Source organism: Molothrus aeneus, chromosome 7 (assembly GCF_037042795.1).
Source record: "Molothrus aeneus isolate 106 chromosome 7, BPBGC_Maene_1.0, whole genome shotgun sequence".
NCBI lineage: Eukaryota > Metazoa > Chordata > Aves > Passeriformes > Icteridae > Molothrus > Molothrus aeneus.
Genome location: NC_089652.1, coordinates 18533063 through 18560558, shown reverse-complemented (window position 1 = coordinate 18560558; position 27496 = coordinate 18533063). Strand labels below are relative to the sequence as shown.

The 27496-nt window shown below is 39.2% G+C and overlaps 1 protein-coding gene and 1 long non-coding RNA gene across 6 annotated transcripts in view; one reads left to right on the top strand and one right to left on the bottom strand.

Annotated features, from left to right (window-relative positions):
• ITGA6 (integrin subunit alpha 6) overlaps window positions 1-20571 on the top strand; it is a 38425-nt gene extending 17854 nt beyond the window's left edge. Inside the window, exons 5-26 of one of the 4 annotated variants that reach the window (XM_066553680.1) lie at window positions 978-1109; window positions 2337-2453; window positions 3443-3653; window positions 4092-4285; window positions 4420-4508; window positions 5315-5442; window positions 6391-6486; window positions 6944-7005; window positions 8261-8418; window positions 9337-9486; window positions 10225-10340; window positions 11263-11452; window positions 11538-11621; window positions 11828-11907; window positions 12067-12144; window positions 12245-12347; window positions 12923-13096; window positions 14066-14164; window positions 14539-14649; window positions 14734-14832; window positions 15163-15288; window positions 18452-20571. In XM_066553680.1, coding sequence (XP_066409777.1) covers window positions 978-1109; window positions 2337-2453; window positions 3443-3653; window positions 4092-4285; window positions 4420-4508; window positions 5315-5442; window positions 6391-6486; window positions 6944-7005; window positions 8261-8418; window positions 9337-9486; window positions 10225-10340; window positions 11263-11452; window positions 11538-11621; window positions 11828-11907; window positions 12067-12144; window positions 12245-12347; window positions 12923-13096; window positions 14066-14164; window positions 14539-14649; window positions 14734-14832; window positions 15163-15288; window positions 18452-18610 — 2756 coding nt within the window. In that variant the 3' untranslated portion in view covers window positions 18611-20571. Of the gene's footprint in view, window positions 1-977; window positions 1110-2336; window positions 2454-3442; window positions 3654-4091; window positions 4286-4419; window positions 4509-5314; window positions 5443-6390; window positions 6487-6943; window positions 7006-8260; window positions 8419-9336; window positions 9487-10224; window positions 10341-11262; window positions 11453-11537; window positions 11622-11827; window positions 11908-12066; window positions 12145-12244; window positions 12348-12922; window positions 13097-14065; window positions 14165-14538; window positions 14650-14733; window positions 14833-15162; window positions 15289-16730; window positions 16861-18451 lie in introns of all 4 variants that reach the window. The other 3 variants (XM_066553676.1, XM_066553679.1, XM_066553677.1) reach the window with 3 other exon arrangements.
• On the bottom strand, window positions 3808-27485 carry LOC136558906 (uncharacterized). 2 transcript variants are annotated; one of them, XR_010783944.1, is made up of 4 exons: window positions 27331-27485; window positions 19735-19791; window positions 18356-18503; window positions 3808-9466 (listed from the first exon to the last, which is right to left on the bottom strand). It is a non-coding gene; the product is annotated as an uncharacterized lncRNA (long non-coding RNA). The 2 variants fall into 2 exon arrangements; XR_010783945.1 differs by having other exon boundaries at window positions 3808-5893.
• Between the last annotated feature and the right edge of the window lie 11 nt (window positions 27486-27496).

Sequence of the window (27496 nt, the reverse complement as noted above, 5' to 3'; positions counted from 1 at the left end):
GGGTTGCAGGAAGGTAACAGCAATACTACATATATTCATATCTAAATCCATGAATGTCCATGTAAAATTTCATGGATAATCTAAGAGCCAAGTACTCTGTGTCATCTAGGAGATCGTCCAAAACGTAAGGGGAAAAAAGCCTGGATATTCTTTGTTAGTTTATATTCAGAAGCATTTATATGCCCAGTTCAGTCTCTAGAAGTGATTTTTCCCATCACACTTCATTACACCAACAGCTGTAAATACTTTCCTCTTGAGAACATCTGATCCTCCAAGCACTGCATTTTTCCACCTCGTACACCTGTGCCTGGTGTAAGAACCGTGCAAAATCAGTGTGTTAAGCTCTGGCACAAGGTGTACTTTAGTGAAAATGTAATATTCCATGTATCTGTCAACAAAATCTGACTGACCTGAAACAGCATACTGAGTGCAGACACCATTTTACTTTAATTGCTGAGAAGTGCTAGTACAGTCCTAAGAGTACTCTTCTGTGTAATGGAAAAACATGTTTGTGCTTGCCAAAACCTTAATTATGCCAATTGATAAAAGGGAAGCACACTTTTTATTGAACAATAGCTTTGTTCTTCTTAAATACTAAGTATAATGCTGGTGTTTGTCAAAATGAAATGTAATTTTTAAAAAATTCCCGTGTACTTACCTCCTTTTTAAGAGAAGCTTTATAAGGCTAAGAAATACAGGATGAGGGTGGTTTATGACCAAACCAGTTCAATGGGGGTTTTTGGGAATTTCCTTAGTATCCCATGTTTTCCAGATCATTGTATGACTTCTTTGTATAACAGCGTGAGCTTCTGGCACACAGAGACAAAACACTAACCCAGTGCACTGTTCTGTGTTTGTCCCATTTTAACAGCAGCCACTGTGTCATTCATCATAATTAATATAAGTTGGGAACATTTATTTGTTATTTTTCTCACTTATCATTTGTTTGCTTTTATTTTATCATTTCATTTTTTCAGGGGTGGTTCGTGCAGAGCAAAAGAATCAGACATTTTATGATCTGGGTATCTTTGATGATGGGCCTTACGAAGTTGGCGATGAGAGCCGCCAGGATAAGAATCTAGTTCCTGTTCCAGCTAACAGTTACTTAGGTAGGATTAAGTACATGTGGTAAATCTCTTTAGGTCTCTTAAACATTTGTGATGCCAGCCTGGTGTGATGATCTGAAGTGGGAGCAGATGTTCCATTGTGGACCCTGTAACATGTTAACTCTTTGGGATAATTCACAGCCTCCCTCCACATTTATGAGCCAGTTTTAAGTGTAAGATGAGACTGCTGAGGCACCTAGAAGAGCTGCTGTTGTAATGTGAGATTCAAGAGCTGTGCCAAGGGCCTATGGAATCTCCAGGAGTGATTATAATCACTGTGATGGGTCAGTACAACGAATGAGTCTGTAGTCCTTAGTTGCACACTCTCTGCTATGTAGTATCAGAAAGTTTATCAAAATTAGAGTTTCTGGATGTAACTGTTAAGGCTGTAGATTTTCTCTCCTGGTAGGTAAGTGCAATTCTTCTATTCTTTATGCTTTTAAAACTCCAGTGGCTTTTAATAGACCTTTAAAATGCCATAATATAAGTACTGTTTATATTTTACTGATGTGTGTGTTGCAGGAGGTGCATCTCTTGCTCTTTGTGCAGTCAAGAAAGCAAGAATATGTCCTTAGGCCAGTGACCTTTCTGTACACCAGGGAGATACACTGAAAAGGCTATGCTGCATTTTTGGAAAGGCATTATGTGTAAAGAATCCTTCTGTTCCAGTGCAGATTTCTGTGGTGTGTTGATCCACTGCTTTTGGCATGTGCAACAAACAGAGTTTTGGTAACCTGAGACTGGAATTTCTGTGTGAGTGATGGAAAGCTGAATAGATGGGAAGGGCATTGCTAATGTAAAAAATAAAAAAGCAAGTCAAGAAGAGAGCAAACTTAGAGCTACATATATGTTAGGAGAAAGAGAACATAAACTTCTGTTAAATATCAGCTGTAATTACCGGGTGTAAAGCTAACTAGAAAAATCATCCTAAGAGCTTAGATTAGACAAGCTGATAGCGTCTTCTGGTGGAATAAGAATTGAGGAGCGCTGTGGAGGCTGATGCCTTTTGCTGTGAACAGTCATAGAATCTTTTTCCCGTTGCGTAACCAATGCATTTATCTCCTAAATGTGGATGCTGCCTTGATTTGTAATAATCAGAACCACTTCCAGGCAAACCAGCTCATCCCAGGCATTACTGTTCTGTCTGTTTAGGCCTTAAGCAAATGTGGTTATAGGTGCTTTGCTTAACTACTATTTTTTTTCTCTTCAATCTTTCACTCATATTTATAGGTCTTCTATTTTTGACAGCTGTATCTGATACTCATCCAGATCAGTTTGTGTACAAAACATTGCCTCCCAGCATACAGGTGGACAAGTCAGTGGATGTAATGATGAATAGCTACTTAGGTTTGTGACCACTTGAAGTGGCAGCATCTGGTCAGACATAATCTCCAGACCTTTGTCATGATCCTCTCACCTCTATCCCCTCTCATATAAAATATAAGTAAAGCATGAAAAAAACAGGGATTCAGATAAAGGGGAGTCAGCAGAGTAACAAGGCTTGAGAGAAATGCTGATTTGTCATGCATTTCTCTGAACCTTCTCATCTTTCCCGCAGCTAGGACTCCCTCAGTTTTTTCTGAAACTGTCTCATTGTGAATTGCTGTAATTGAGAATTTCCACAGTAGTGATGAAGTGTTTCAGAGGGAGACTCCCATCTGGCTGGTATCTTCCTTCCTTGCAAAGTGGGCATTTTTCTACTTCAGCCTTCACTGGCTATATGGGTATATGCAGTATAGTCTTTTAACTTGGTTTTTCATATTTTAAAATGGATTGTAAGACTAAGTTAATTTGGACATGTCATTTTTAGGGCTGCATTAACTAAAATTGCCCATTTCACCATTACTGTGTAAGCTGATTCTCAAATACTGCATACATCATTCATATGAGAATGCTTGTACAGAACAATTTGCATGCTTGTAATAGAACAATACTGACTTTACTTAGGAGGTTTTCTGATAATTTTGCCAGAGGTGAAGTACTCAAGCTATATTGAAGTGGTAAAGCTGTAATTGTGTCTAAGCTGTATATATCCTGTGTTTGGGATCTGTGAAAAGCAGGTCCAAGTGAGCAATGAAGTACTGTGTTTTGTGGGGAAACACTAACTGTAATGTATGGAGGAGTGTTTGTAAGAATGTAAAAAAGTGTTGACTTGCAAATACACATCCACCAGTGCAAACAGAAATGGAGAATTCCCAACCATAGCCCACTGTGTTTTAGACAAAACTTATATTCCATATACCACTTTAATATAGGTGGGGAAACGTTTATTTTTTCATATTAAGATGCAAGTTGTTACTTAGTTAATTTATACTTTATTTCTTTCTCTGTTAAAGGTTTCTCTTTGGACTCTGGTAAAGGAATTGTCTCCCAAGATGAGATGACTTTTGTGTCTGGAGCCCCAAGGGCGAACCACAGCGGAGCAGTAGTTTTACTAAAGAAAGAAAAAAATCAGAGAGCACTTTCCTTGGAGCACATGTTTGAAGGAGAAGGGCTGGCCTCCTCTTTTGGCTATGATGTTGCTGTTGTGGACCTCAACAGTGATGGGTATGGCTCTGATTAACTCCTGCTGCTGGTATAGTGATCTTGTTTATTTCTGCTTTGGTTTTTCACATTAGAAATATAAGGAATGACAAAGCCCACCTTCCATGTTTTCCTGGAGGAAATGGTGAGCATCTTGATAATCAATCAGGATAGAGTCTACCTTTCTAATGAAGAGTTTTATTTAAACAATTATTGTAAACCGAGAAACAAGAAACCAGTCTCATACCCCAAGAAGACCATAGAAGGTCCTTGTATGCCATCAAGGGAATAAACCAGCTTGCGGTGTCAGCGGGGCTGTTGATGCCCAAGCAGTTTAATGCACATTTTAGTCTTTGTTCAGCCGCTCTCTAGGCAGCTGATCTTGAGCTCACAGTCTTGGCAGTTATTCTTCAGAGTTCTCCTACAAATGCATTGCCTTTTCTTTTCCCTTTTCATCCTAAGCTGGCAGGACATTGTTGTTGGGGCCCCGCAGTACTTTGACAGAAGTGGGGACATCGGGGGTGCCGTGTACATCTACATGAACCGCCAGGGCAAATGGGCAGGGGTGAAGCCTCTTCGCTTGAATGGAACCACTGACTCCATGTTTGGACTTGCAGTAGAAAATGTTGGGGACATTAATCAGGATGGATATCCAGGTAAATGGAAAACCATGGCAATAAAAATGTGTGAGATCGTTTGGCCAATGCCAGACTTGTAACATCTTACCCTTTGATTGCACGCTGCAGAAAGAGCAAGAATGATTTTAGATGTTGCAACTTATTTTCACCAGATATTGCAGTAGGGGCTCCATACGATGGTTTTGGCAAAGTATACATTTATCATGGATCCAAGAATGGAATAAATACGAAACCAGCACAGGTAATGAAATAACCTTTACTATATAATCATTCTTGAACACAGTTAAAGGAGCGACAGGGCTATTATCCATCTTCCTTTCCATTGCTATTACTGGCGTGTTGGGTATACAGGAAAGTCGCAGGGCCCTTCAAAGATTGCATTGCTGACAGGAAAGATTAGGAATTCTTGTTATTAACAGATATTTTTATTTCTCTGGCCATCCACTGGCACCAGTAATATGTGCAGAAAGAAAAAGATGTATAGATCTGTTTTTTTAAAATAATCTAGTGCTCTGAAAACAATTACTTTCTTTGTTTTCTCTTTCATTACTACTGTTTCACTTCCTTCTTAAAATGTTTGGCTGGTTGTTGTTGGTTTTTTTGGTTTTTTTTTGTTTTGAGGGTCACTGTGTCCAGTTTGCAGGGTGGGAATGGAACTTCATTATATTCCCTAGAATACTGCTTGAATACTTTGCAGAATACTTCTTCTGTTTTAAGTGTTCGTAGTCCATAAATACTGTAAATAAACATGAGGGTAATAAACGTTTTTATTTAAAATTATGTAATAAACATAAGCTCTCGGCAGATGAGTAATTTCTGGTACTCACTGCTATTGCCGAGTAACTTCTTGGAAGAAGAGCAAATTGTCCTGGCACTTCAGTATCCTTTAGCTGAACTGAACACAGAGGTCCTATTTCATAGGTCCTACTTCATTGTATCTTTTTCCCTCTTTTGTCTCTGACTGTAAGACAGCTATGTTCAGTTGTTACTTATTTTACCTTTATCACTTTTAAATGTCTGAATTCCCTCAATCTATTTGCTTTTTAGATTCTTGATGGTGAAAAAACAAACACCAATTTCTTTGGTTACTCTATTGCTGGAAATATGGACCTGGATAAAAATTCCTACCCTGATGTTGCTGTTGGTTCCCTGTCAGATTCTGTAAACGTGTACAGGTATTAATATGGAACCTTAATTAATTACACCAGGGCTTTGGGACAAACAACTTTACTTTTCAGGCAGAACAGCCCTTCCTACAATTTATGCTCCCATCTCTAAGGTGTATAGTAGTATCTGTGCACATAATAGTAATCTTAAATACACTGGAACAGCGCCTGAGAAAAGCAACTCACATGGCTTGTGGAAGAGAACAGAGTAGGTGGTAGAGGAGTTGGTCAGATTATTTAGCATTCTGCTTACTCAAAAGGAGCTCTAATCTTTTGCAGATGAAGGCAGGACAAAAACTTTTACCAAGGTGAGAACAAAAACCTCTTATGGTGACAAAGAGTGAAAGGAGTGGCCCAGTTAAGTGGAGCAGGTGGCTTACCAGCTATTTTAAACAACCTTTCAATGCCTTAATGAGAACAGGATCACCTCATTCATTTGTTCATGTGAAATGTCTTCTCCCTTCCAGAAAAAAGACAAGTTGTCAGGCAGAAGTATGGTTACAGCCTACATGCAGAGGAAGCGGGAAATAATCATTTCCCACAGCCACCAGGCTCCAAATTAAAGCTCTTGTGAACATGAACCTGAATGAGCTATAGTACCTATAGTTCTTCCCAGGGGCTGAATTGCTACTGGTGGTAGAAACCCCCACTGAATTTTCTTGTAAGTTTTTGTAAGTGTACAGAAAGACAACAACAACATCACATTAGAGTAGCTTGCTTCCCACTCAGGATCTGTAGTCATTCTTACTGACCTTTGCTTAGCTTTTAATATATTTTAGGTTTTTTTCTAACCAGTGTCAAAGCCAAACTCTGTGTTTCTTAGAGTGTCTTTGTTGCAAATCAGTGCAGGGGTGGAGGGAATCTGATATTCACATTAATTATTTTATTAATCTTAACAGAAACCACTTCTTTTTTTTTACATCTTCCTTTTATTCCCTGTTTTTCCCCCAAATGAAGATCTCGGCCTGTGATAAGCATTAGAAGAAACATTACAGTACAGCCTGATAGAATTGATCTAAAGAAAAAGAATCCTGAGGACCATGGTGAAATCAGGTAAATGGAAAAAGAAATTCCTCTATCTGAAGCCTTGGTGTATTGAGCTTTCTACTGTCAAAATTCATTCAGTGATCATGTTTAAGTGAAGGGATATGAGAGTCATGCAGGTTAAGCAAATGTATCTGCATATGTTCATTTTGACTTCCTGAATTTTTTCAGCCTACTCTGCTAAAGACAAGGTGTGGAATATGTCCTTCTCATAACATGCATTTTTGGAAATTGATGTCACCTTGCTTCTGCAGACTTCTAACACAAGTATCTTGGCTTGAACAGCTTTGTCTTGAGTAGACACATAGGAGCAAATGCTGAATTGCTTATTAACCATTTTTCTTGCTTTATAATTCAGTCTAGTAAGCAGTAAATACCACAGTCATGACTGATCAGTTGAAACTTTTCATTCTGTTGGACCATGGCTTAATAAAAGTTAATACTAATTTCTTGGCACTTTTTACAGGATGGATGTGAAAGCATGTTTTAAATATACTGCAAACCCCAGAAATTTAAATCCAAGAATAAGTAAGTTCTGAAGATAAACATTTTTGATCTGTTTGTCACATGGTTTGTTTTTGGTTTTTTTTTCTTTCTTTAGAGTTCATCATGGAAACATATTACTCAAATTATAGTGAGTCATCTCAGACAGTGACTGACAAATTTAAAATGTGACTCAGTGCTAAGCTCAGCTGTTGCACAGTCTGTATTTAGAGTCATGCTGGTGTGTTAAGCTGTTCTGTGGATGACAGACTAAAGCTTTCTAAGTAATACTACTGCCAGTGAACAAATGGCTTCTTTACAGACCCAAACCATTTTGCCTCTCTAGGTTAGTGCTGCTTTAGAGAATCCTAAACCTTTTTTAACGTCAATTTTATACATCCTTAGTGAGCATTATTTCTTATTGGAGGCTTACCCTATGAACCTGTCCTGTATTCATGAAAATGGTTTAGTGGAAATCATTAACTGAAATAAAAAAGTCTACATTAATAGGAGAAGACTGAAAGACTATGCCATAAAGATGTAAAGCACTTGTTACAATGCTGCTGTTACTACCTCTTGGAGAACTGTGTAGGATTTTGAGAGGAAATGAGAACAACTTTAGGCCAATGACCCTTTTTCTCCTGTGTTGTCTTGAATTCCTCAGTTACTTTTAAAATCCAAAGGCTGTGCCTGAATGAGTGCTGGTCCTTTAGCAGGTGAAGTGTTTGAAGCAGCTCTCAGTGCTTTGGCACACTCAGTGCTGTTTCCATCTCTGCAGCACTGAATTAGCTCGGTGAAGCAATCATTAAAAGAAGCACCGAGTTCAGATCTAGAAAAGCATACCGCAGCACACAACTGGACAGCTCTAGTCACAGTTCTGCTTTCAGTGTTAAAATTACCAGTGTATCTTTCTTGACCTCAGAATCCTGCTGGCTCTGGCTGGGCTATTTACAGCGGGTAGCTCAGCCCTCTGCTGGCTCCATACAGCAATTACAGCTCCCCCAGCCAGCCCCCATGCCCAAGGGAACGCTTTGCTTAGGGAATAATAGGATTTGGTCTAGAAATTTTCTTTAGATTCACACACGGGGTACCTGGCCCTCAACTGTGGCAGGACAAAACTGACATGGAGAAAGTTTTTTGGTTTTTTTTTTAAATGACTGAAAACAGTTTGTGAGCCCAGCACTGTCTGGAACAGTCTTCTAGAATAATGCTTAAGATCATATCTTGTGAAATTAAAGTTCTTTTTAAAATGTTAATGATTCTTTTTCTTTATGGTGACCTACTTTATTTTTTCACATAGAGATCAATTACACGTTTGAAGTGGAAAACGAGAGGCGGCAGCTGGGCCTGCCCTCCAGGGTGCGCTTCAATGACCACTCGTCTGATCAGTTCACTGCAAGTACAACCCTCAGGGGACAGAACTCATGGGAGTGTGTCACTACAAGGCTTATACTGCAGGTAAGGGAGAGTATTTTATTTATCTTTCATTTAGATCCACTCTTTTTTTAGCAGCCTCTTGGAAGGAACCTTTGTATATAATTTTGTATTTAATTTCAAAGTCATATGCAATATAAAACTTCAAAAATAGAAACCCACCATAGTTTACTATTCTCTGCACACACGATGCTTCCTCCTGTTGCCTTTCTTGCAAAGTATGGATAAAAACTGTAGCCACTGCAGCACACTCTGGAGGTCAGTAGAGCTGAACTAATTTAGAGCAACTGAGTGCCAAAAATGGAGAGCTGCTTCCAACAGAAATAATTGTTACAGAATTTTATAGTGACTGTTCAGGAAAAGAATTTTAAGCCAATGGTTTTGGAGTGGATGAATAGGCAGGGCAAGAAAGCTTGGTATGTGCTCTCTTGACTTGGCTGCTGTAGTGGCTCCTAGAGGTGGTATTGCTCTAGATGCTAAACAGATTCCCTCTCCATGGCTCAGCAGGAATGAATTAGCCTCCAAGACTGCTTTTGATCACAGCAGATTAAAGAACTTTAATTTATGAATAGAATAGAATCAAAGAATAGTTTGGGTTGAAAGGGACCCTAAGGATCATCTAATTCCAACTCCCATGCTAGGGGCTGGGACACCTTTTATTAGACCATGTTACTCAAACCTTGTTCCAGTGTGTGATTTTACTACAGCTGTGTGAATTTCACCTGCCTGAATTACTGTCTGTGGTTCACAGGAATTCTTAATGGTGAGACAAATTGTCAGATTGGGAAACCAGAGATAAAAAAGGACAATAGCGCTGGGCTCTTTGTGTTCTTGCATGTTTAGAAAATGTTGAATTTATATACAGTACAAAATCTCATATTTGTGTTGTTTTTTTCTTCTCTACACTGTACACTAATGATGCAATTTAAAATATTTTAACAGGAAAAAATTAAAGATAAGCTACGTCCCATTCCAATATCAGTCAGTGTTAAAATTGCTGGCCTGGAGTCACCATCCAAGAGAAAAGAGAGTGCACTTCCAGATCTTATACCAATTCTAAATTCAAATGAATCTGAAACAGAGACCACAAAAGTAAGCCTTTGATATCACATACTCACAAAAATCTGTACTTCTACAAATAACTTAGTTTTAAAGACTGTAGAAAATTAAATTATGTCCAAAGGAAATAACTGGGTTGGCACTGGACATGTAACTATTGAATTATTATTTTATATTTTGTTCTGAACTTGTTACAACATGTTACAAACTATGTACTGTGTTCTTCTGCAACAAAAGTGAAGATGGTATATCTCCTTGGTTTCTTCCCTCTCCCCAGTAAGTTTTGGAGGAAATGTACTTTTGATTAAAAATAGAAATTCATTGTCTCCTGTTGGGAACATTTGTCCAACATAACAAGATAATCTACACTCTTAATTCTTCCACTGTTAGGAAGCTGGAATGGCATTTGAGCAATGACTGCAGCAGTGACATAGAAGGGAGGGAATATCTCCATTAAAAATTCTCATTTCCTTAATGCTTATTGGAGAATCAGACAGAAAGATGTATTTTCTCATAATAAGGGTACCTCTCATTTAGAATTATCCAACTCTGCTTTTTAGTCACATTTAAAGTTCTAAGCTACCAGCATCAAGGGCTGTATCTCATAAAGCAAAACTCGACAGGCAAGAATTAAATCAGGTTAAAATCTGAACTCTGTCCAGGAAAGTGCCTTGTGAGTTCCATGTAGATGCTTTATTCAATGTGTTTCAGGAATCTAATTTTAAGCTACTATTGTGTGTCAGGCAGTAAAATTGGTTTGGTTTTATTTAGGTGGAGTTCTTAAAAGAAGGATGTGGAGAAGACAATGAATGTCACAGCAACCTTAAGCTTCAGTACCGGTTTTGTACGAGAGAGGGAAATGAAGACAGGTTTACTTATTTACCACTGTAAGTCTCAATTAGTGCACTTCTAAAGTTCAAATTATTATCAAGTCCTTAAAAGAACTTTTAGGACAGGATTTTGGGAAAGAGAGCAGCTTTTTTCTGTGTCTGGCAAACACAGCCCTTGGTAATAGTATTGATTTGTCAGGGTGAGGAATGAGCGCAGAGGGGAAGAGCTTGAGAAGAAAGGTAGTTCAGAGTTGAATGGATATTAAGTGGCCACAGTAGTGCAGGGTAGGGCTAAAAGAAAAAAAAAACAAGCCAATTTAATACCTGGAGAAATGATATTCTAAACCAGCTTTGCAGTAGTTTATTGTGTGACACTGTTAATTATTTTGCAGATGAAACTTGACTCTATGACAATTTGATAGAGTATGGTCTCGTAGCCCAAGAGAAGTCGTTACAGAGAAATGCAGTGATGATTTAATTTTAACACATGCCCCAGCACCCTGCTGCATCCCTCCTTCCTGGAGGGCCAGTGAAATTAGAGCAGGGATAAAACAAACAAGTGTTTTATTTACTGCCAGCAGTCATACGTTTTTAGCAGTGAGTGCCACACTCGGAAACCAAACCCATGTATACTTTACAAGTATAAAGCAGGTCAGTAGATTGATTTGGAGAAAATTCCTCACTACATGAGTCAGATGCAAGTGCTGGTTCAGAAATACTATAAACTCCTGATTACTTGAGGGGATTTATCATCCTGTTCTTCCTCTTCACTGCTGGCCACTGTCAGATGAAATACTGGTGTGGGGGGAAAAAACCTATGGCTATGCATGTTCATAGTTTGACTGTGCATGTTCATAGTTTTACTATAATTCTCCCCCAATATGAAGAAACTGTATTTGGATAAACAATCATAAGAAGCAAACTTGCATACACATTTGTTTTCCTAATGCACAGAACCCTGTACATTCTGTTTCTGTAGTGAAAAGGGCATGCCAGTGCTTGTTCTGAAAGACCAGAAAGATATTGCCCTGGAAATAACCGTGACAAACAATCCATCTGATGTAAAAAATCCACAAAAAGATGGTGAAGATGCATATGAAGCTAAACTAATTGCAACTTTTCCAGACAGTCTGACATACTCTGCATTCAGAGAGATGAGGGGTTATCCTGTAAGTATTTTTAAGAGAAAAACTACTGAAATTTTTAAACTATTTCCAGCATATTTTTACTTGTAAATATGTTCTGTTTAATCAGGAAAAACAGCTGACATGTGGTGCTAACCAAAATGGTTCTCAAGCAGAGTGTGAACTTGGAAATCCTTTCAAAAGAAATTCTAATGTAAGTTGCACTTCCTTTACTCTAGTTGTAAGATCTCGTTCTGACTGACCGCAGTCATCCAAAGGTCCTGTGTGTTGCAACTGGAAATCTGATTTGGATCTGTCTTTTTAACTCTAGAACTTAACACTTAAATGTTCTATAAAATTTTATTTATCAATATATCTTATAAAGATCTCATGTATTTCCTTATCTTTCTTCTTGTTTAGGTAACCTTTTATCTGATCTTAAGTACCACTAAGGTTAATGTTGATACAACAGACCTAGACATTAACCTGAAGCTGGAAACGTAAGTTTTCTTCATGTGCGTGCACCTGCACTTTGCTTTGATATACAGTTGTAAACGTTTTGAATTTATTTATTTGTTTGATTCACGGAAGTAATTTAATAGTAGAGAGAAACCTGCTAAATTTGTAAAATAAACACCATTGTTTCCTTTTCATTGTAGAACAAGCACTCAAGTTAATTTGACTCCAATTACAGCCAGTGCTAAAGTGGTTCTTGAATTGCTTTTATCAGTCACTGGGTAAGTGTTGATAGCATGACAGATTGGGGGGTCTGGGGACAGTTGTGCTTCAGACTCATTAAAATCTGATTATTTGCCTTTCCCACCCCCACCTGAACAGAGTTGCTAAGCCTTCTCAGGTATATTTTGGAGGTAACATCATTGGTGAGAGTGCAGTGAAATCTGAAGATGATATTGGAAACCTCATAGAGTACGAATTCAGAGTAAGTAATTTAGATTGATGCCAACAGCTGCTTTTAATCAAATGCACAGCTTCTTGCTTTATGCATATAAATGCTTTTACAAGTTACTATAATGGAATTTGCTTTCTTTGGCCCAAAATCCTAACTTCCTGTTCAGAACATGCAGTTTGACTGTGGGCTAAAACTTCTTTAGGCGTTGATATTTTATCAATTTTATAAAAAAGAGGTTGGGAAAAACTTTCAGACTTACAAGAGCAAGAGCTTGTTCTCTGTGTCAGAGTTCATCAGAAACTTGCCTCAGTTACGCAACTGACTGATTTGTTAACACTAAATTTGAATTGTTGTTGCACATGAAGATTAATTTCTAAAAATCAACCACTAAAAGTTCATGTTAGGGAATTCTAATCCTTCTATGTATTTACTTGCTCCCCAAGTATGCTAGTTTTAGTATGTCTTCGTACTATTTTGACTGCCTTTCATCTGATCTAACTTTCCTGTTAGCTGCATGCTTAAAGCTTGTCCAAATCAATAATGTTTTCAGGAAGAAAATTCCTCTGAAAAGTATTTCACAGTTTAAATAAGGTTTATTTTAATAGGTAACTAACTTGGGCAGACCACTGAAAACATTTGGCACTGCTTCCCTGGACATCCAGTGGCCAAAAGAAATTAGTAATGGCAAATGGCTGCTTTACTTGATGAAAATAGACTCCAAAGGCTTGGAAAAAGTCTCCTGTCAACCCGAGAGTGAAATCAACAGTTTGCGTGTTGCGGTACGTTACCCTGTCTTCTGTCGGTGAATTGGTACAACATGGAAGCACCCCACAGCAAGTGAGAGTAGGACATGAGAGCTTGCCTCTAGAAGGAGTTACTTTTTATCTTAAGCAGCTCACAAGCACTATACTGCACCAGTTATCTGTGAATAAGCCTATCAGGAGAATTCTTAACAGCTAATGAGGCTGATATGCTAAAGGATAGATGCTAGGACACGATGACTGTTTTTGCAATGGGCACTGCTGTCATAGGCTCTTATACAGGATGAAACTGCTGACTCTTCTAACAAATTTCATCAGTATTATTGAAAACTGCTCAGTAATAAAAGCATCTGAGTTCTTACTCAAAAAACAACAAATAACTAAATATCTTTCCAGAAGACAAGGAGCTGGAACCTAAATTTATTTATTTACCACAATAAGAAGCAATTTTCATAGCCCTGGATTGTGCCTATCTAGCAAAATCTTTTTCCTAATACTTAAGCTGCATTTTTTTCTTCATATAATCTTAAGATTATATGGGAGGAATTTTTATTTTCCACCATTAAAACTGCATGCACATAAACCTGTTTTTGTCAGATCATTGTATTAGTTAGTATAACTTGAAGTGAGTGTAATTAGTATACAGTTAAAAAAACCCCTGCATCTACTGACCATTGCACATTCTTACTCTTTTAACAGAGTACCATTAATACTCTTTATCTAGAAATAAAAATGGAAATAGCATTAAAGCTTTATAAATCTAAACCTCCCTTTGCCCTATTAAAGAAAATAGTCTGTTGGCCTTTCTTTTAGTAATCTCAAATTTTATTCTTAGCAGTAAATGTAGTTAAGTAGGGCTATATAATGCTATCAGTCATGTGCTGATTTTGGAAGAAGAAAACACTGAGCTCTAGTTTCACTGCTTGTATGAATTAAAAGATTCTTACAATAAACTGCTCTTTAATTTTTTACTTTTCTTCCTTGTAGGAATCCCATAACTCAAGAAGAAAGCGTGAAGTTGCAGAGAAGCAGATTACAGACGGCCAGGCATTTTCCTTATTCTCAGAAAGAAAATACAAGACCTTGGTAAGGATATTGCTGTATTCTTGTCAGATACCTCCCTCAGCACTCGAAAGAGGTCTTTTCTGAGTTTGGCAGAGTGAAAGAAATTCTCCCTTTCCCTTCTTTTTATCTTAATCCGAATATTGATGCTTTTAAAATTCAAACATTTAGATCATTACAGTGAGGAAGAACTAGGAAAGAATATCTGCATAGTTACTTACCTTAAAATAAGCAAGTAATAACATCTTCATTGTATTTTCCCATTGCTATCAGTACAAACAGAGAGTGGTTCTTGCATGTAGGTATGATGCATATAGTCCAATCTTTAATCTTGGGGTGAGGTTTAAACAATCTGTGACGATGTGATCCTACTCACATGTAGAAATCTGTATTTGCAGAGCTGCAATGTGAATGCACGCTGTGTGGATATAAAGTGTCCCCTGAAGGGTTTTGACAGCAAGGCATCTCTTGTGCTGCGTTCCAGGCTGTGGAACAGCACCTTCTTAGAGGTAAGTCCTCTTACCTGCCCTTCTTGAAACGTCAAGAGTTCTTTCCTGTTCTGTGTCTAATACTTGTGTTTTATTTTGGAACAGGAATACTCAAAAATGAATTACCTTGACATTCTGGTTAGGGCTTCTATCAGTGTTCCTGCTGCAGCTAAGAATGTTAAACTCACAAATGAAGTTGCTCAGGTAGGTTCAGTGTTAAATGCTAACCACATGTTATAGTTGTGGTTGTTCTACCTTATCTCCAAAGACCAAGAATGAAACAAATTTAAAACAAAACTAGCTAAAAGTTTAACTTTCTAGCAGAGTTTTGAATTATTGTTATTTTTTATCTTTTAATGGGGTTGAAAAAATTAATTACCATATTGAAATGATACCAGTGGGAACTTTTTATTGAAAAGCATTTTGTAGAAGACATCTTTATATAGTCTTACCTCTCCTCTAACAATTGCAGCTTTCTAATTAAACATGTACCTTCTAAATACCCCTTCCACCTGCACATTTTCTGTCTTGTAGGTGCGTGTTACTGTATTCCCTGCAAAACCAGTAGCCCTTTACACAGGAGTTCCGTGGTGGATCATTGCAGTGGCTATCCTTGCTGGAATACTCATGCTTGCACTGTTGGTATTCTTACTATGGAAGGTGAGCTTTTACTAATCTGGTTATTTTTTATTTTCTGGTCTCTAACTGACAAGATAGCAAACTAATTAAGTATTTGGGACTCAAAATTGGGCAAAACTGCACAAATCACACATTATCAGTTTCTCAGTTCTGCAGCACTTGGAATTAAAATGGTTGTACAGGCAGACTTGTTACATAATTTTTCTATTTTCACATCCTCAAAAGGAAGTATTTTGAGCTCCAGATGAAACTTGAGACAAATGTTCAGAGGCCATAGTTTGATACAGGTGGATAGAGCCATTGGGAGCCTCTGCAGTTGGATGTAAAACTTCATGTGAGCTATTTAGAAATGTTTTAGTTCTCATAACATCAGAAATACCATTAAACTGATAGTAGATGAAAATAACCAAAAGCACAGGATTAATACATAGCCAGGTGTGCTAGTGAATTTCTTATTATTGCTTTTTTATATTAGAAACCTTAAAGAAATAAAGAGGTATAACAAATGGTTAACTATTTGCAAAAGAAAAAATCAAGTGTCTTTTTTCTAATTACCTTTGTAAAAATGCCAATTATTTGTGTTCCCAAGTATAACAGAGCAATCTTTTCATTCTTAGTTTTTATAGGTTAGTAGCATTTGCTGTTATTGGATAGCAGATGGTTATTTAAGGACGAGGATGTGAAGAATATCCTATCTGTCACTTTTTGTCCCAGTGAAACTGCAGCAGTTAGCTTTGAGGAGCTATTTGCTGCAAGTTACTTCCCTTGGATAGTTCTGATTTCCTTATTTTCTAAAAAATGCCCAGCTGCTTCTGTAAATACTCCTGATGAATGAATACTGGGTGGGCTGTTAGGTTCTAACTACTAGTGTTTTACTGTGCATGAAAATACAAACATTTTTCACATGCACACACAGTGAAAAATGCTGTTTTGATGGCACAGACTGTGCTGTTTTATGAAGGACAAACATTGTAGTGGAAAGACAGATACATCATTGGTTTAAGACAAAAGCTTGTATCGAAGGGGCCAAAGCAGTAACTGGTTTTGTTCTACACCCTATGGTTTTGTCTGTCCCATGCACTAGTCCACAAACAGGTTTCTGTATAGGGTTCTTTCTGCTCTTCACAGCTACCTTCACTTGCTATGGACATACTTCATTGTAGCTTTTCTTAAAAAAACCCCAAACAGATTGTCTGCAAATTTATCAAAATGCCTCTGATATAATATTCTTAGGTTACTCTGTTAATAAATCAGATTATTTTATTCTTTTATTATATAGATCAAGTAAGCCCAAGAAATTCCCAGATCTAGAAACAGCTGAGTTCTTGTGATGACTTTTTAATTTTTGTTTCTTTGGCCTGTGAAGGGATAATGGGAAGACAGGTGACAGACTTAAGTCAGTTTTAATAGGTTTGACTTCTTCCAGTCCACAAAAAATGACTAAATACCTTGCTTCCTTGTAGTGTGGTTTCTTCAAGAGAAATAAGAAAGATCATTACGATGCCACATATCACAAGGCTGAGATCCATGCTCAGCCATCTGATAAAGAGAGACTTACTTCTGATGCATAGTACTGATCTACTTCTGTAATTGGTAACTGATGATATTTTTTAATTTCTAGCTGTGGCACATGCTATGGTTGCAGTGGCTAACTGTGAAGCTTCTTCTGCATAAGTTCTATTAACTTTTGGATTTCAAGCTATCATACTTGCTTGCTCCTTCTGTTGATATATTTTCAGCTTTTGGTGCATGTGAACACACAGAGGTTTACCCTGGTCTAAAATGCTTTTTTTCTTTTTTCTTTTTTTAAAAACATGGTGATCTGTTGCAATGGGCTTCAGTATTTTTTTTTTTAATTTATGCTTTACTATTACAAGTAAGTCTTTAAGCTTGCAAGATGGGAATCAACACTGTAGAGTTAAGATGCAAAGATAAGACTGCAGCAACAATACATAAATTTGCTTTACTAACCTTTAGTGCATGCTGTACATGTTGCTTACATTGGAGAAGGGTTTTCGTAACGAGAATTTATTTCTGTGGAAACATCTGTTTTACTTGAGTTCTAAGGTACTTCTCTAGGAACACACTTTGCTGAAGTTACAAGATGCATGATGATATTTGTACTTCCAGCAACCTTTATTCCACTTATGTGCATGTACATTGTATCCATAAGTGTGCTTGGAATAGGGGAGGGGGGAGGAATTCTTAATGAATTATTTCAAAACAGCGTTTAATGAAACGGTGAATTGGCTAAAGATTTGGTCTTTGCTCACTGTAATTTTTTAAAAATTCAGTTCTATCTAAGTTCTAATATTAAGAAACCCCCAAATCATTGACCAAACAGAACCAAAAAATCCAGCACCTCTAATACTATGAAAAAAGTTTGCTCTGTGGTTCTTACCCCCAGCAGTATCTAATGTCAGCTGGATGACACAATGTCTCTTAACCTGAATCTTGATCCATAAGGATGATCAGTGATCCATAAGGATGTAAAGCTGAGTGTGTACCAAATCATTATCTTTGTATATCGTGGCCATAGCTCCCTTTGGTTTTGGAAATTAATTTTAGTCCCATGCCTTGATATTCACAATCACTTCTTACAGCGGCTTTGAATAAAAAGCTGCAGAGTGCAAAGAAGCTGGTACAGGTCTCATCCAGGGCGACTTCCCATGGCAAGCAAGACTCATGTTTCTAATACAGCATATGTGTAGTTAGTTTAGGTGACTGAAGTGGAAATGGTGCTTTGAAAACCAAGGCCCTTAGGGTAACTTTTTTTGAATGTTCTGGAAATCTTTCTGTAGGTTAAGGGTAAATCATGTCATCATACAGGAAGACACTGAAGTACATACCTACCTTTGATTCAGGAGAAGCAGCTTTCCTGTGTGTAGCAGTAAATGTCCTCATTAGATGACTGAACAGCTTTGTACTGGAGGGAATCTTTTTAAGATATTTGATTACCATGGATAGTCAGAGCATGCCCTTTGTCTTTAACTGCTGCCGAAGAGCTAACGCAGACCTCTGGCTCACATTTTTACAGCTAAATATGCTACATTTTTGGCCTACATACTTTTGTTCTCAATTTTCTTACCTGCCTATTTGTGTGAAGGAAGAATTTACTGCCTCTATAATTGTAGTGCTTTGGCAGCGACTCACAGCTAAACTGTTCCTTTCCTCCTGTGTGCAGTGCGGGTTCTTCCGGCGTTCCAGGTACGAAGACAGTGTCCCCCGCTATCACGCTGTGAGAATTCGAAAAGAGGAGCGACAGATCAAAGATGGGAAAAGCCAAGACCTTGAGACAAAACAGTGGTTCACCAAATGGAATGAAAATGAAAGCTATTCTTAGGCAAAAATGTTGTTTATCCACAAAGTTCAGATAGAGGTTAAGGTTTTCATTCACGGAATACTGATGGAGTTAGACCTGTGAACACTATATGCATTCACTATTTGATTGTAGATATTACTACTTATATTGAAGCTTTTATTTGCACAGTTAAAAATGGCTTCAACAGACTTCATTTGCCTTATTTAATTTCCACACTGCCTCTTCATCCCCCTTAAATCTAACCCACACTTCAGATAATATTTTGCTGATGTGGGGTCTTTTCTGCAAAATAAGCAAAACCACTACAGCAGACCTGATCCTCCTGTGATCCTGACTCTCTTCCTAGTTACTTAAGGCATGCATGATTAAGGTCAAGATGAGTTCTCCATTGTTCCCTCAATGCACAGTGCTTTATAAACACAGAGTGGCCTTATCACACTTTGTTCAAGTAAAACTGAAGACCTGCAAGTCTGCTTTAGTCATAACCCTTGCCTGCTGCAGTAGTTAGGGCTTAACAAAAAGCATCATCTTAAATTACACATGCAATGGGTCATGTTGCTTGATTTTGGGTTCTTTTTAAGATCAGATTGTGTGATTCTTGCTCACAACAAATATACACAGGTTTTGGTTTTTTTTTAAGAGAGGCTTGAATATTAGATGTACTTTGTGTATATATATATTTTAGTCATTTTCATATTTATTTTTATTATAAATCATTGTCTTTGACTAACTGGTAGGCTGAAGACTACTGAATTTTTAAAGCCACTGTTCTTGTTTTTGTGTTTCTGTGTTTGAACTTCAAATTATGAGACCTGAGGCTTTCACTGCATTTTAATAAATCACTGAAGGTGCCAATGCTTTCTAAAATGTAAATATTTATGCAAATGATGTGTATGGGTGCTTTCTTTTTCCTGATGCTTGTAACATCAGGTCCTGTAACATGATTTGTATATTACTGTGGACTATTTAACAATTTGGACACCAAAGTGAAGTAATGTTTTAGATACCATTTTATCCTCACTGCAAGAAAGTGACAAGTCCTTTGGAAACCTCTTTCCAGCTTCATAAGGACTTCCTGGTTGGCAGAAGGCCTTGACTGCTGCAACTGTTGTATAGCACTTGGAGGCTGTAGATGCCTTACTTACCTTAACTGTCAGGATCTGAGCTGATCCACGTTGAGACTACTGAATCATCTTGAATACCTGAATGTTGATAAAAGTAGAATGTTGATAAAAGAATGTTGATAAAAGTAATCTGGTTATTGTAACATAACTGAGAAAATGATTTAAAGAGTTTACTTTTTTACCCATATTCTAAAGCCTTGGTACTATTTAAGAACAAAGATTTAGTTCACAGTTGTGTATTCCATGTGGAACAAAATTCTGCTCAAAAAGTATGCATGTTAATTGCTTGTACTATGAACTATGCAAAAACCTCTTGGTACTTTTTCCCCTCATAGGGTAAAAACCTGCTAGGAGGGCAGTTGTCAAATGTCTTATTTTTACTGCTAACTTTGAATGTACCTTCTTGGAAGGTGTGGTCACCTAAAAAGTTACCTATAGGGTTAACTAAGACGAGTCTATTAAACTAGATAATCTCAGTGTGTTATGACCCTGACTTTATGAATGCCTACATAATAATTATGTATTAATATCTTTAGATATTAATACATAATTAATTATGTATTAATATCTTTCAGAATCCTAGCTTATTTGCTTAAAGGCTCAGCAGCATCAGAAGCCAGGCTAATCAGGGGATAAGAAGCTTGAGAAATACCCCCGAGTATAAAATCAGGTTGTGGCCCTCATCTAAGAACATGAATGTCTTAGCAGTGTTAAAGTTCTTGAAAAAATAAGTCACGTCACTGGTATATTTTTATCTCAAACTTTGTTATACCAGCTAAGAATGCTACATCATTCCATGATTAGAAATTACCTGTGGATATTTGTATAGAAGTGTGAAATAAATTTTTTTAAATTAAAGATGGTCTTGGTAGTAGTGATTTTATCATACTTAACTGAGGTGGCCACAGCTAAGTTCCCTAGAAGAAGAGGCTGGAAGTGGCAGGCTTTAACAGGTTCTCGCTCAGCATTGCCGTAGCTCTTGCTGCCCTGCTCCATGCAAGGAGCAGATAAGGAGCAGCAGGAGATAAGGCACAGTCTCAGGCTCACAGGCTCTCTGCTGCAGTGGTAGGAGTCAGAGCCTCACTTGCCAGCTCCCACTGGGATATGGCTCCTCTCTCCATGCTTGCACTCAAGCTGCTCCAGCTGTCCCACTCATGCTTCCATGCAAGCAACCTCCTAAAAATCTTCTTAAATAGTGCCAGACGAGTATTTGAGTAAGTAGTGGAGATGGCTACATCCCCCAAAATTGGTCAAGGATTTTGCATACCTATTTGTATCATTTAGCAGTGGAAATTTGAAAAAACACAATTGCAGGGTAGTTTAGAGTCCACCAAAAAAGCCCTATGGAAAAGCCAAAATTATGCAGGGAAAAAATCCCACCAAATCCAACAGCCAAAATGTGGCTCCACCTCTAAGATGTTAGCCCTCACTGGATGCTTTTACTCAGTGTTGCTGAAAGGCCTTTTGATGCAACAAAGCCCAAAGAAAAAGGTTAGCTGGATATATGCTAGGCCACTCCTTGTTGTTGAGGCCAAGAAGCTTCCAGAACTAGACCCAGAAAATGTCGCTAGACCCTTCAGCGCATCTCAAAGACAAGAACTCAATCTGCTCTTATTAAGCAATTACATGCTAGCCACAAACATTTGTCTACAAGAAGACAAAATATCAATTGTCAGAACAGTTAAGTAGCTGATCATAGTAAGTTTTGAGCAAATCTGTTATATTGGGCTTTATATGTATGCTCATATATACCATACACATAATAGTACTAGATGTAGTCTATACAATATATACAGTGGTACAGCACTCTAATGCTGTATGTGTACAAAATGCATGCATACGTGATATATAAAACTTAGTGTTCACTATATATTATGTGTGTTTTATATCTATACAAAAATATACATACACTATATTGTCCAAGGTACAGAAACAGAGTGTTGGCAAACTGCAATGCTTTCCCATAGGTTTAACTGTTGCAGCACAGCAGAACCTTACAAGAGAATATACCTTTCAATTTAAGGGACCACCACAGCTCAGTTCCAGTAGCCACCTGTCCAAAAGAGTTGTGTGTGGAAAAAGGCAACAGGGTGCTCAGTTGGACACAAATAAAGAATCAGTACATGAAGTAAAATGAAACTTCTGAAAGGGGCACTGAACCATAAAGCAGCCTTGTTGCAATGCTGATGATCATGGTTGCAGTGTGTCTTCACTCCACAGACTGCACACAACCAGGGAGCTGCTCATGTTCAACAGCTGCAGTAGCTTCTCCCAGCACAAAGCCAGTGTGTCAGCAGTTGGTCTGCAGAGGCCAGGAGACCAAGCTGTGACAAACAACCAGGCAACTGCAGCCAGTGCTCTGAGCCAGCCTGTGGACACGCTTGGACGTGCCTCAGCTGCCTCACCAGACAGCTCAGCTGCGTGGCACAGGAAGAGCACAACTGTGTTTCCCTCTAGGGATTGTGGAACCAGTTGCTTCAGTTTTTTATTCCAGTCCTCAGATACCTTTCAATGTCTATCTTTCCAGGCCCCAGAGTCATAATTCATACTATATACCTTTTACAGGCTCATAAACCTTGCTGAGTCCTAACCTTGTAAAAAAACCACCACAAAACTCCTTATCCCAAAAGACTGCTGCTGTAACAGGCCTTAAACCCCAGCCAAGGTGTGACATTGTCACTATAAAGGGGTTGGGGACCCGCAGTTTGCATTTTTCATATTGCAAGAAAGACCCCTTTCTTCCTTTTCTAGCTCTGCAAAACGTTTGTTTGCAAGCAGCACCTTTTCAGGGCCCTACCTGCCTCAAATATCCCAGAAAACACAGAGAACAGATTTTTGCAAGACGAGGTGTCCTTGCTGCTGCAGACCAAGATACTGGTACTTGGTCATCACTGATACACAATGCCAACTATGTATTCTCTCCCTCAATCACAGTATCTTGGGGGGATAGGGAAGGAAGGGACAGAGGAGTCAAATACTTTTGCTAGGAACATATGAAATAATGCAACTGATAAGTTGATTAAAAGAAATGTTAGCAGGATGCTGCTTGAAGTGGAGGGGTCCAACAGAATACCCCAGTATAGAGCTGAGAAGTGCATCACTGCCAGCCTGCTTACAAGGCACTCTGCCCAATTGCAGCTTAGCAAGGAGGAACAACATGAAAACAGCCATCCTGGACCTGATCACAGATCCACCCGGACCAGCAGTCCACCTCTGACAGCTGCTGAGAGTTGTCCGCAGTGTCCACAAAATCCTTTGCTGTTCCTATTCCCCTAAAATGTTAATGCTTAACTTCAGAAGCTGTGTAGTTTATTTTTCCTGTATCCAAAAGACATTCATAGAATTCTGAGTATCTCAAATTGGAAGAGCCCCATAAGGGTCATAGCTCCTCACAAAAAAGAGACCAAAGCCACACAAACCAATGTTGCCCTAAGAATTTGTCAAGCATGGCAAGAGCACAACTTAGCAACAAAAACCTAAGGATGAAAACAAATCTAAGAACAACAAACAACTGGTGCAGGTTAAGTGCACAAACTGGCTAGATGGGCCAGGTGACTGTGCAGGCATTGCAGCCAAGCATATAAACCACTGAAATAAAGAAATATTCTTAGGATACTCATACCTGGCAAGTTTTTTCTTAATCTGAGCTGCAACCACTTTGGAGGACCTTAAGGAAAAGGAGAAAAGCACTAGTACATGCAGCACCCAAAAATTGATGACTTCCAGTAACACCTTAACAAACAAGAAACTCTTTCTATGTAACACTCTGCAATATTAGAACTTAAAAAATAAATAAAATTGAAATTCAACTAAACATTGTGTTTTCAGTTCTTCTGAGGTCTGAATTGTTCTGTCCCATTTAAATTATTGATCCAGATGTATCAGAATTTCAACAACACCAATAAGCATGAATATGAGAAGGAAAAATGCAAAATAACGAAAATAATACATTTCCCCTTTTTGGTTTGCATAAGAATTTACAGAAATTAGTATGTTAGAGCTCTGGCCAGTGTCATACTGGATCACATCAGAGCAAGCCCCTAGAAAATCATCAATGAGAGAAACAGGTTTTAGGAGAGAAAGAGCATTCAAAATTTTCTCCAGTATTCTAACAGAACATGTTTACATGGATCAGGATCTGATTGATTGTTTAAACAAGATGAGGAAACACCATTAGGTAAATAGAGAGGTTCTTATCTGAAAACAGCATTGAAAGAATTATCCACCATTCTTTTATCCACAGTTACTTCTGTGACTGCTCATGCTGCACAACTTTTTCTGAGAAAAGTGCTCTCTGTTTACGTGACTGTGTATGGTCCCTAGCTTACAATGCACAATGATTTATTTAACCTCTGGCAGCCTTTGCCACATCTTCTGCCTGGGGACTACTGTCCAAAGATAAGTTTGGGCAGAAGGCCAGTTTTTAAGGCATGTCTGTAAAGCTGAAACACCAAACAACACCACAGTAATATATACATCTAAAAGATGAAGCCAATCCAGAGCCATCATAAGAAACTGCAACAGTTTACAAAGACTCCATGTACTGCTTGCAGGCACTGCTTTAAACTAGTGCTGGCTCACAGCTGAGGCCATCAAAGTGGCTTTGAGCACAGCAATTCTCAAGTACAAGTTCCAAACTACTACAAACTTGAGCACCATGAGCTACTCCTCGGTGTTCCAGGAGTGGCCTACAAGCAGCAATGAGCAAAACTTGCCAACAAGCTGTATTTGTAGAAGCCTTGCAGAGCCAGACAAGCTGTCTGTTTGCCCCACTAGCCAGCACTCCCTGGCCAGAGCAGAACAAGCTGTTTGCAGCATAAAGATTAAGGTGTGGCTGGATTACAAACCAGATGAAAAAAAGCAGTCTAATCCTGCTTCATTCTCACACACTATTGGTGCAGTTCAGGAAGCTGCATCTGGAGGCTGACTGAAACAAATGTTTTCTGCATTTCAATGCAACATGAACAAGAAATAAGACAGCCTTAAATGGGAGGAATCCAACAAAGCACTGAAGGGATTAATGTGATTGCTGTATCAGAACTGCTCTAGTGGATGCCATAGGATATCCATCCCCTCTCTCATGTCATAGACAAGTCACAGGTACCAGGTTTGTTTACAGGAAACCAATCAATATTGAAAAGTTGATTTAATAAATTTATGGGACGAATACTAATATCCACAATAGAAAAAGCAAATGAATGCAGGGCATCACCCACTGTTGTTCTCTCTTTTCAGGAATTGCACTGGGAATAATAACCAGCACATCTCCACTGGAACTCAGGTTAGCTATCAAAAGATTGCTTATCCTTCTCAGAGGAGCAACCACTGCCAGCATGAACCAGATTTGATTCACACATCAGCACTCCACCCACAGGCTGGAGACCCTCACTTATTTTCTTTATTTTAATCAATATGGTAACTATAGCACATTCCATACTATATATGTTTCTTCACTGTGGGAAAAATCTACTGTTAACAGTAATTATAAGGGAAGGTCACGAGGGCACCTTGCCCACTGAAATACAAAAGGTAAATTGGGATAAAGCTTCTTATTGAACAGTATTTCAGTATGGTGTAGTGTGGAGAATAACTTGATAGATGGCACTCTTAAAGAGGCCTTCCTGATACATATTATTAACATTTAACAAAACCATAAAAATTAGGTAACCAAAAATTTCTCTCCAATTACAATTGGAACATATCATTAACCTGTTTATAGGCAGAGAAGCAAGAGGTGACCACACTGTCACTCTGTGGAGTGCCTGAACTGACTTCAGACATGGGGGAACTGAGATGGTGCATTCCCTCCCACACCTCCTCAGGCCTGCTCTATGATTTCAGGAGTCACCTCCCTCAGCTGCAGTGCTAACGAAACTGCACCATTGCTACTGGACTTTTCTCCCCCAAAATTTCCAGCACTTTAAAACTGGTTTTATGGCTAGGATGGAAATATATTTTTGACTAAAGCCAAGCATTTCCTGACCCGGTACCAAGAGAGGCCCTTTGAACTCTCGCACACCCCAGCAGGCTGTGACCAGCACCTCTCCAGGTGGGACACCACCTGGAGCTCATGAACCCTCAAGCCTGCCATACAGGAAAGCCCATCCCCCTACAGCCCTCGAGGAGCAACTCTTGCCCACTGACAAATGTGAATGGATTTGATGCATTCCACTGAACACAAGGGGAACTTTTCAGAGTAACACAGGTATAGATGTACACACCTCTGTGCCTGTGTGTGAATTATGGCCTATGCAGTAACTAACAGAGTGAATCCTGCCTTCAAACTCTGCTAGGGCACGAGGTTAAACTCCTATCAAATACTAAATTATTAAAGCAGGTATGCTTACCAAAACAAAGGTAGAATTATTGAAAAAATCATATTATTTGAAAGTAGCTAAGTGCTTGCTTGGCATAAGTAGCTAGAATTGTTATAGCAAGCTGAGCTATATGGCTATATTGCATTAGTCAAAGATGGATCATAGTGAAACCTGGAACTAACAGCCTAAACATTACTAATGGTTAGAATAGACAAAACTGTAATTTAAATATTACTCAAAAATTAATAGCTGGATCAACCATATTATAACATGGACTACAGAACTGACTGAAATCACCACAGAAACAGACCTAAGAGGATGTGAAAATAACTACATGGCAAACACTTGGTAACAAAACAGCAAAGCAGTGAAGGTCAAGAAGGGCCCAGACTCTATTATGGCTATTGATCCACACCGTTGTGTGCAGTTTAGACTGTAATAATAATTGCCCAGGGATTTTTTTGTCTGGAGGTCTCTCTTTTGAGACACCTAGCTCAAGCTATGAGGTATCAACATTTATCTGTGCTGATAGATCTATCTGACGGAGACGAGAGCCTAGTGTCAAAGATGTCTTTAACATCTATACTGCAGTAAGTTTATCAGAAATGCTTATAATCACTGTTAATGACGTTTTTTGTTAGTATTCTAGATATTTGTACGAGAGCAGGACAATAAACCATTCAATACACAGTTTGGTACCTCACGTGTTGCAATTTAACAGGCAGTAAAGTGATTCACTGTGACACACAGTCCAAGTGCTTTTCTACCAACACAGACATATTGTGCTCATTGCTGACCGATCAGGAGTGCATCTGTAAAAGCAGAAGCCCTATTCTTCCTCTGTGCTTTTTGTTTCATTATCTTTTTTCTGGTAACTGAAAGAAACCGCAGCCCACCCGCAGCCGGGCAGACGCAGGTGCCACAGTGAGAAGACGCACGGCTGTTTAAACCCGATGCCCTCGGCGGAGGCTCTGCCCTCCCGCCGGCCCTTCTGTGAGTTTCTACAGTTCCCGTTCCGGCCCGCGGCTCACCCACACCGGGAGCCGAGTCCCCACCGCCCGCCACGGCTCCATCTCAGGCCGAGGGGGAGCCCCGGGTGCGCCGAGCCCGCAGGCCCGAGCCCCGGGCACCGCAGTGCCCAGCGAGAGCCGCTGGTGCACGGGCATCTCTCGGCCTCGCCACGGCCCCTGCGGTCCCGGACCCCCACCCACAGCCCTCACGGCTCCCCGCCTGTGGGCAGGGCGCACCCGCAGCCCCTCGCCGGGCAGGCGGCGGCACCGGCACCCGTAACGTCGCGTACCTGTGCGCGGCCGGGCTCCTCCGCGAAGCGAGCGTCGCCTCCTCCCGTCGGGCCCTCGAGGCGCCGGGGACAGCCGAGCGTCCGCCTCAGGCGCCGGCAGGCAGCTCCGGGCACCCCCGCCTCGCTCCCTGAGAGCCGCCCTCTCCCCCGCCCCGCGCCGCTGCGG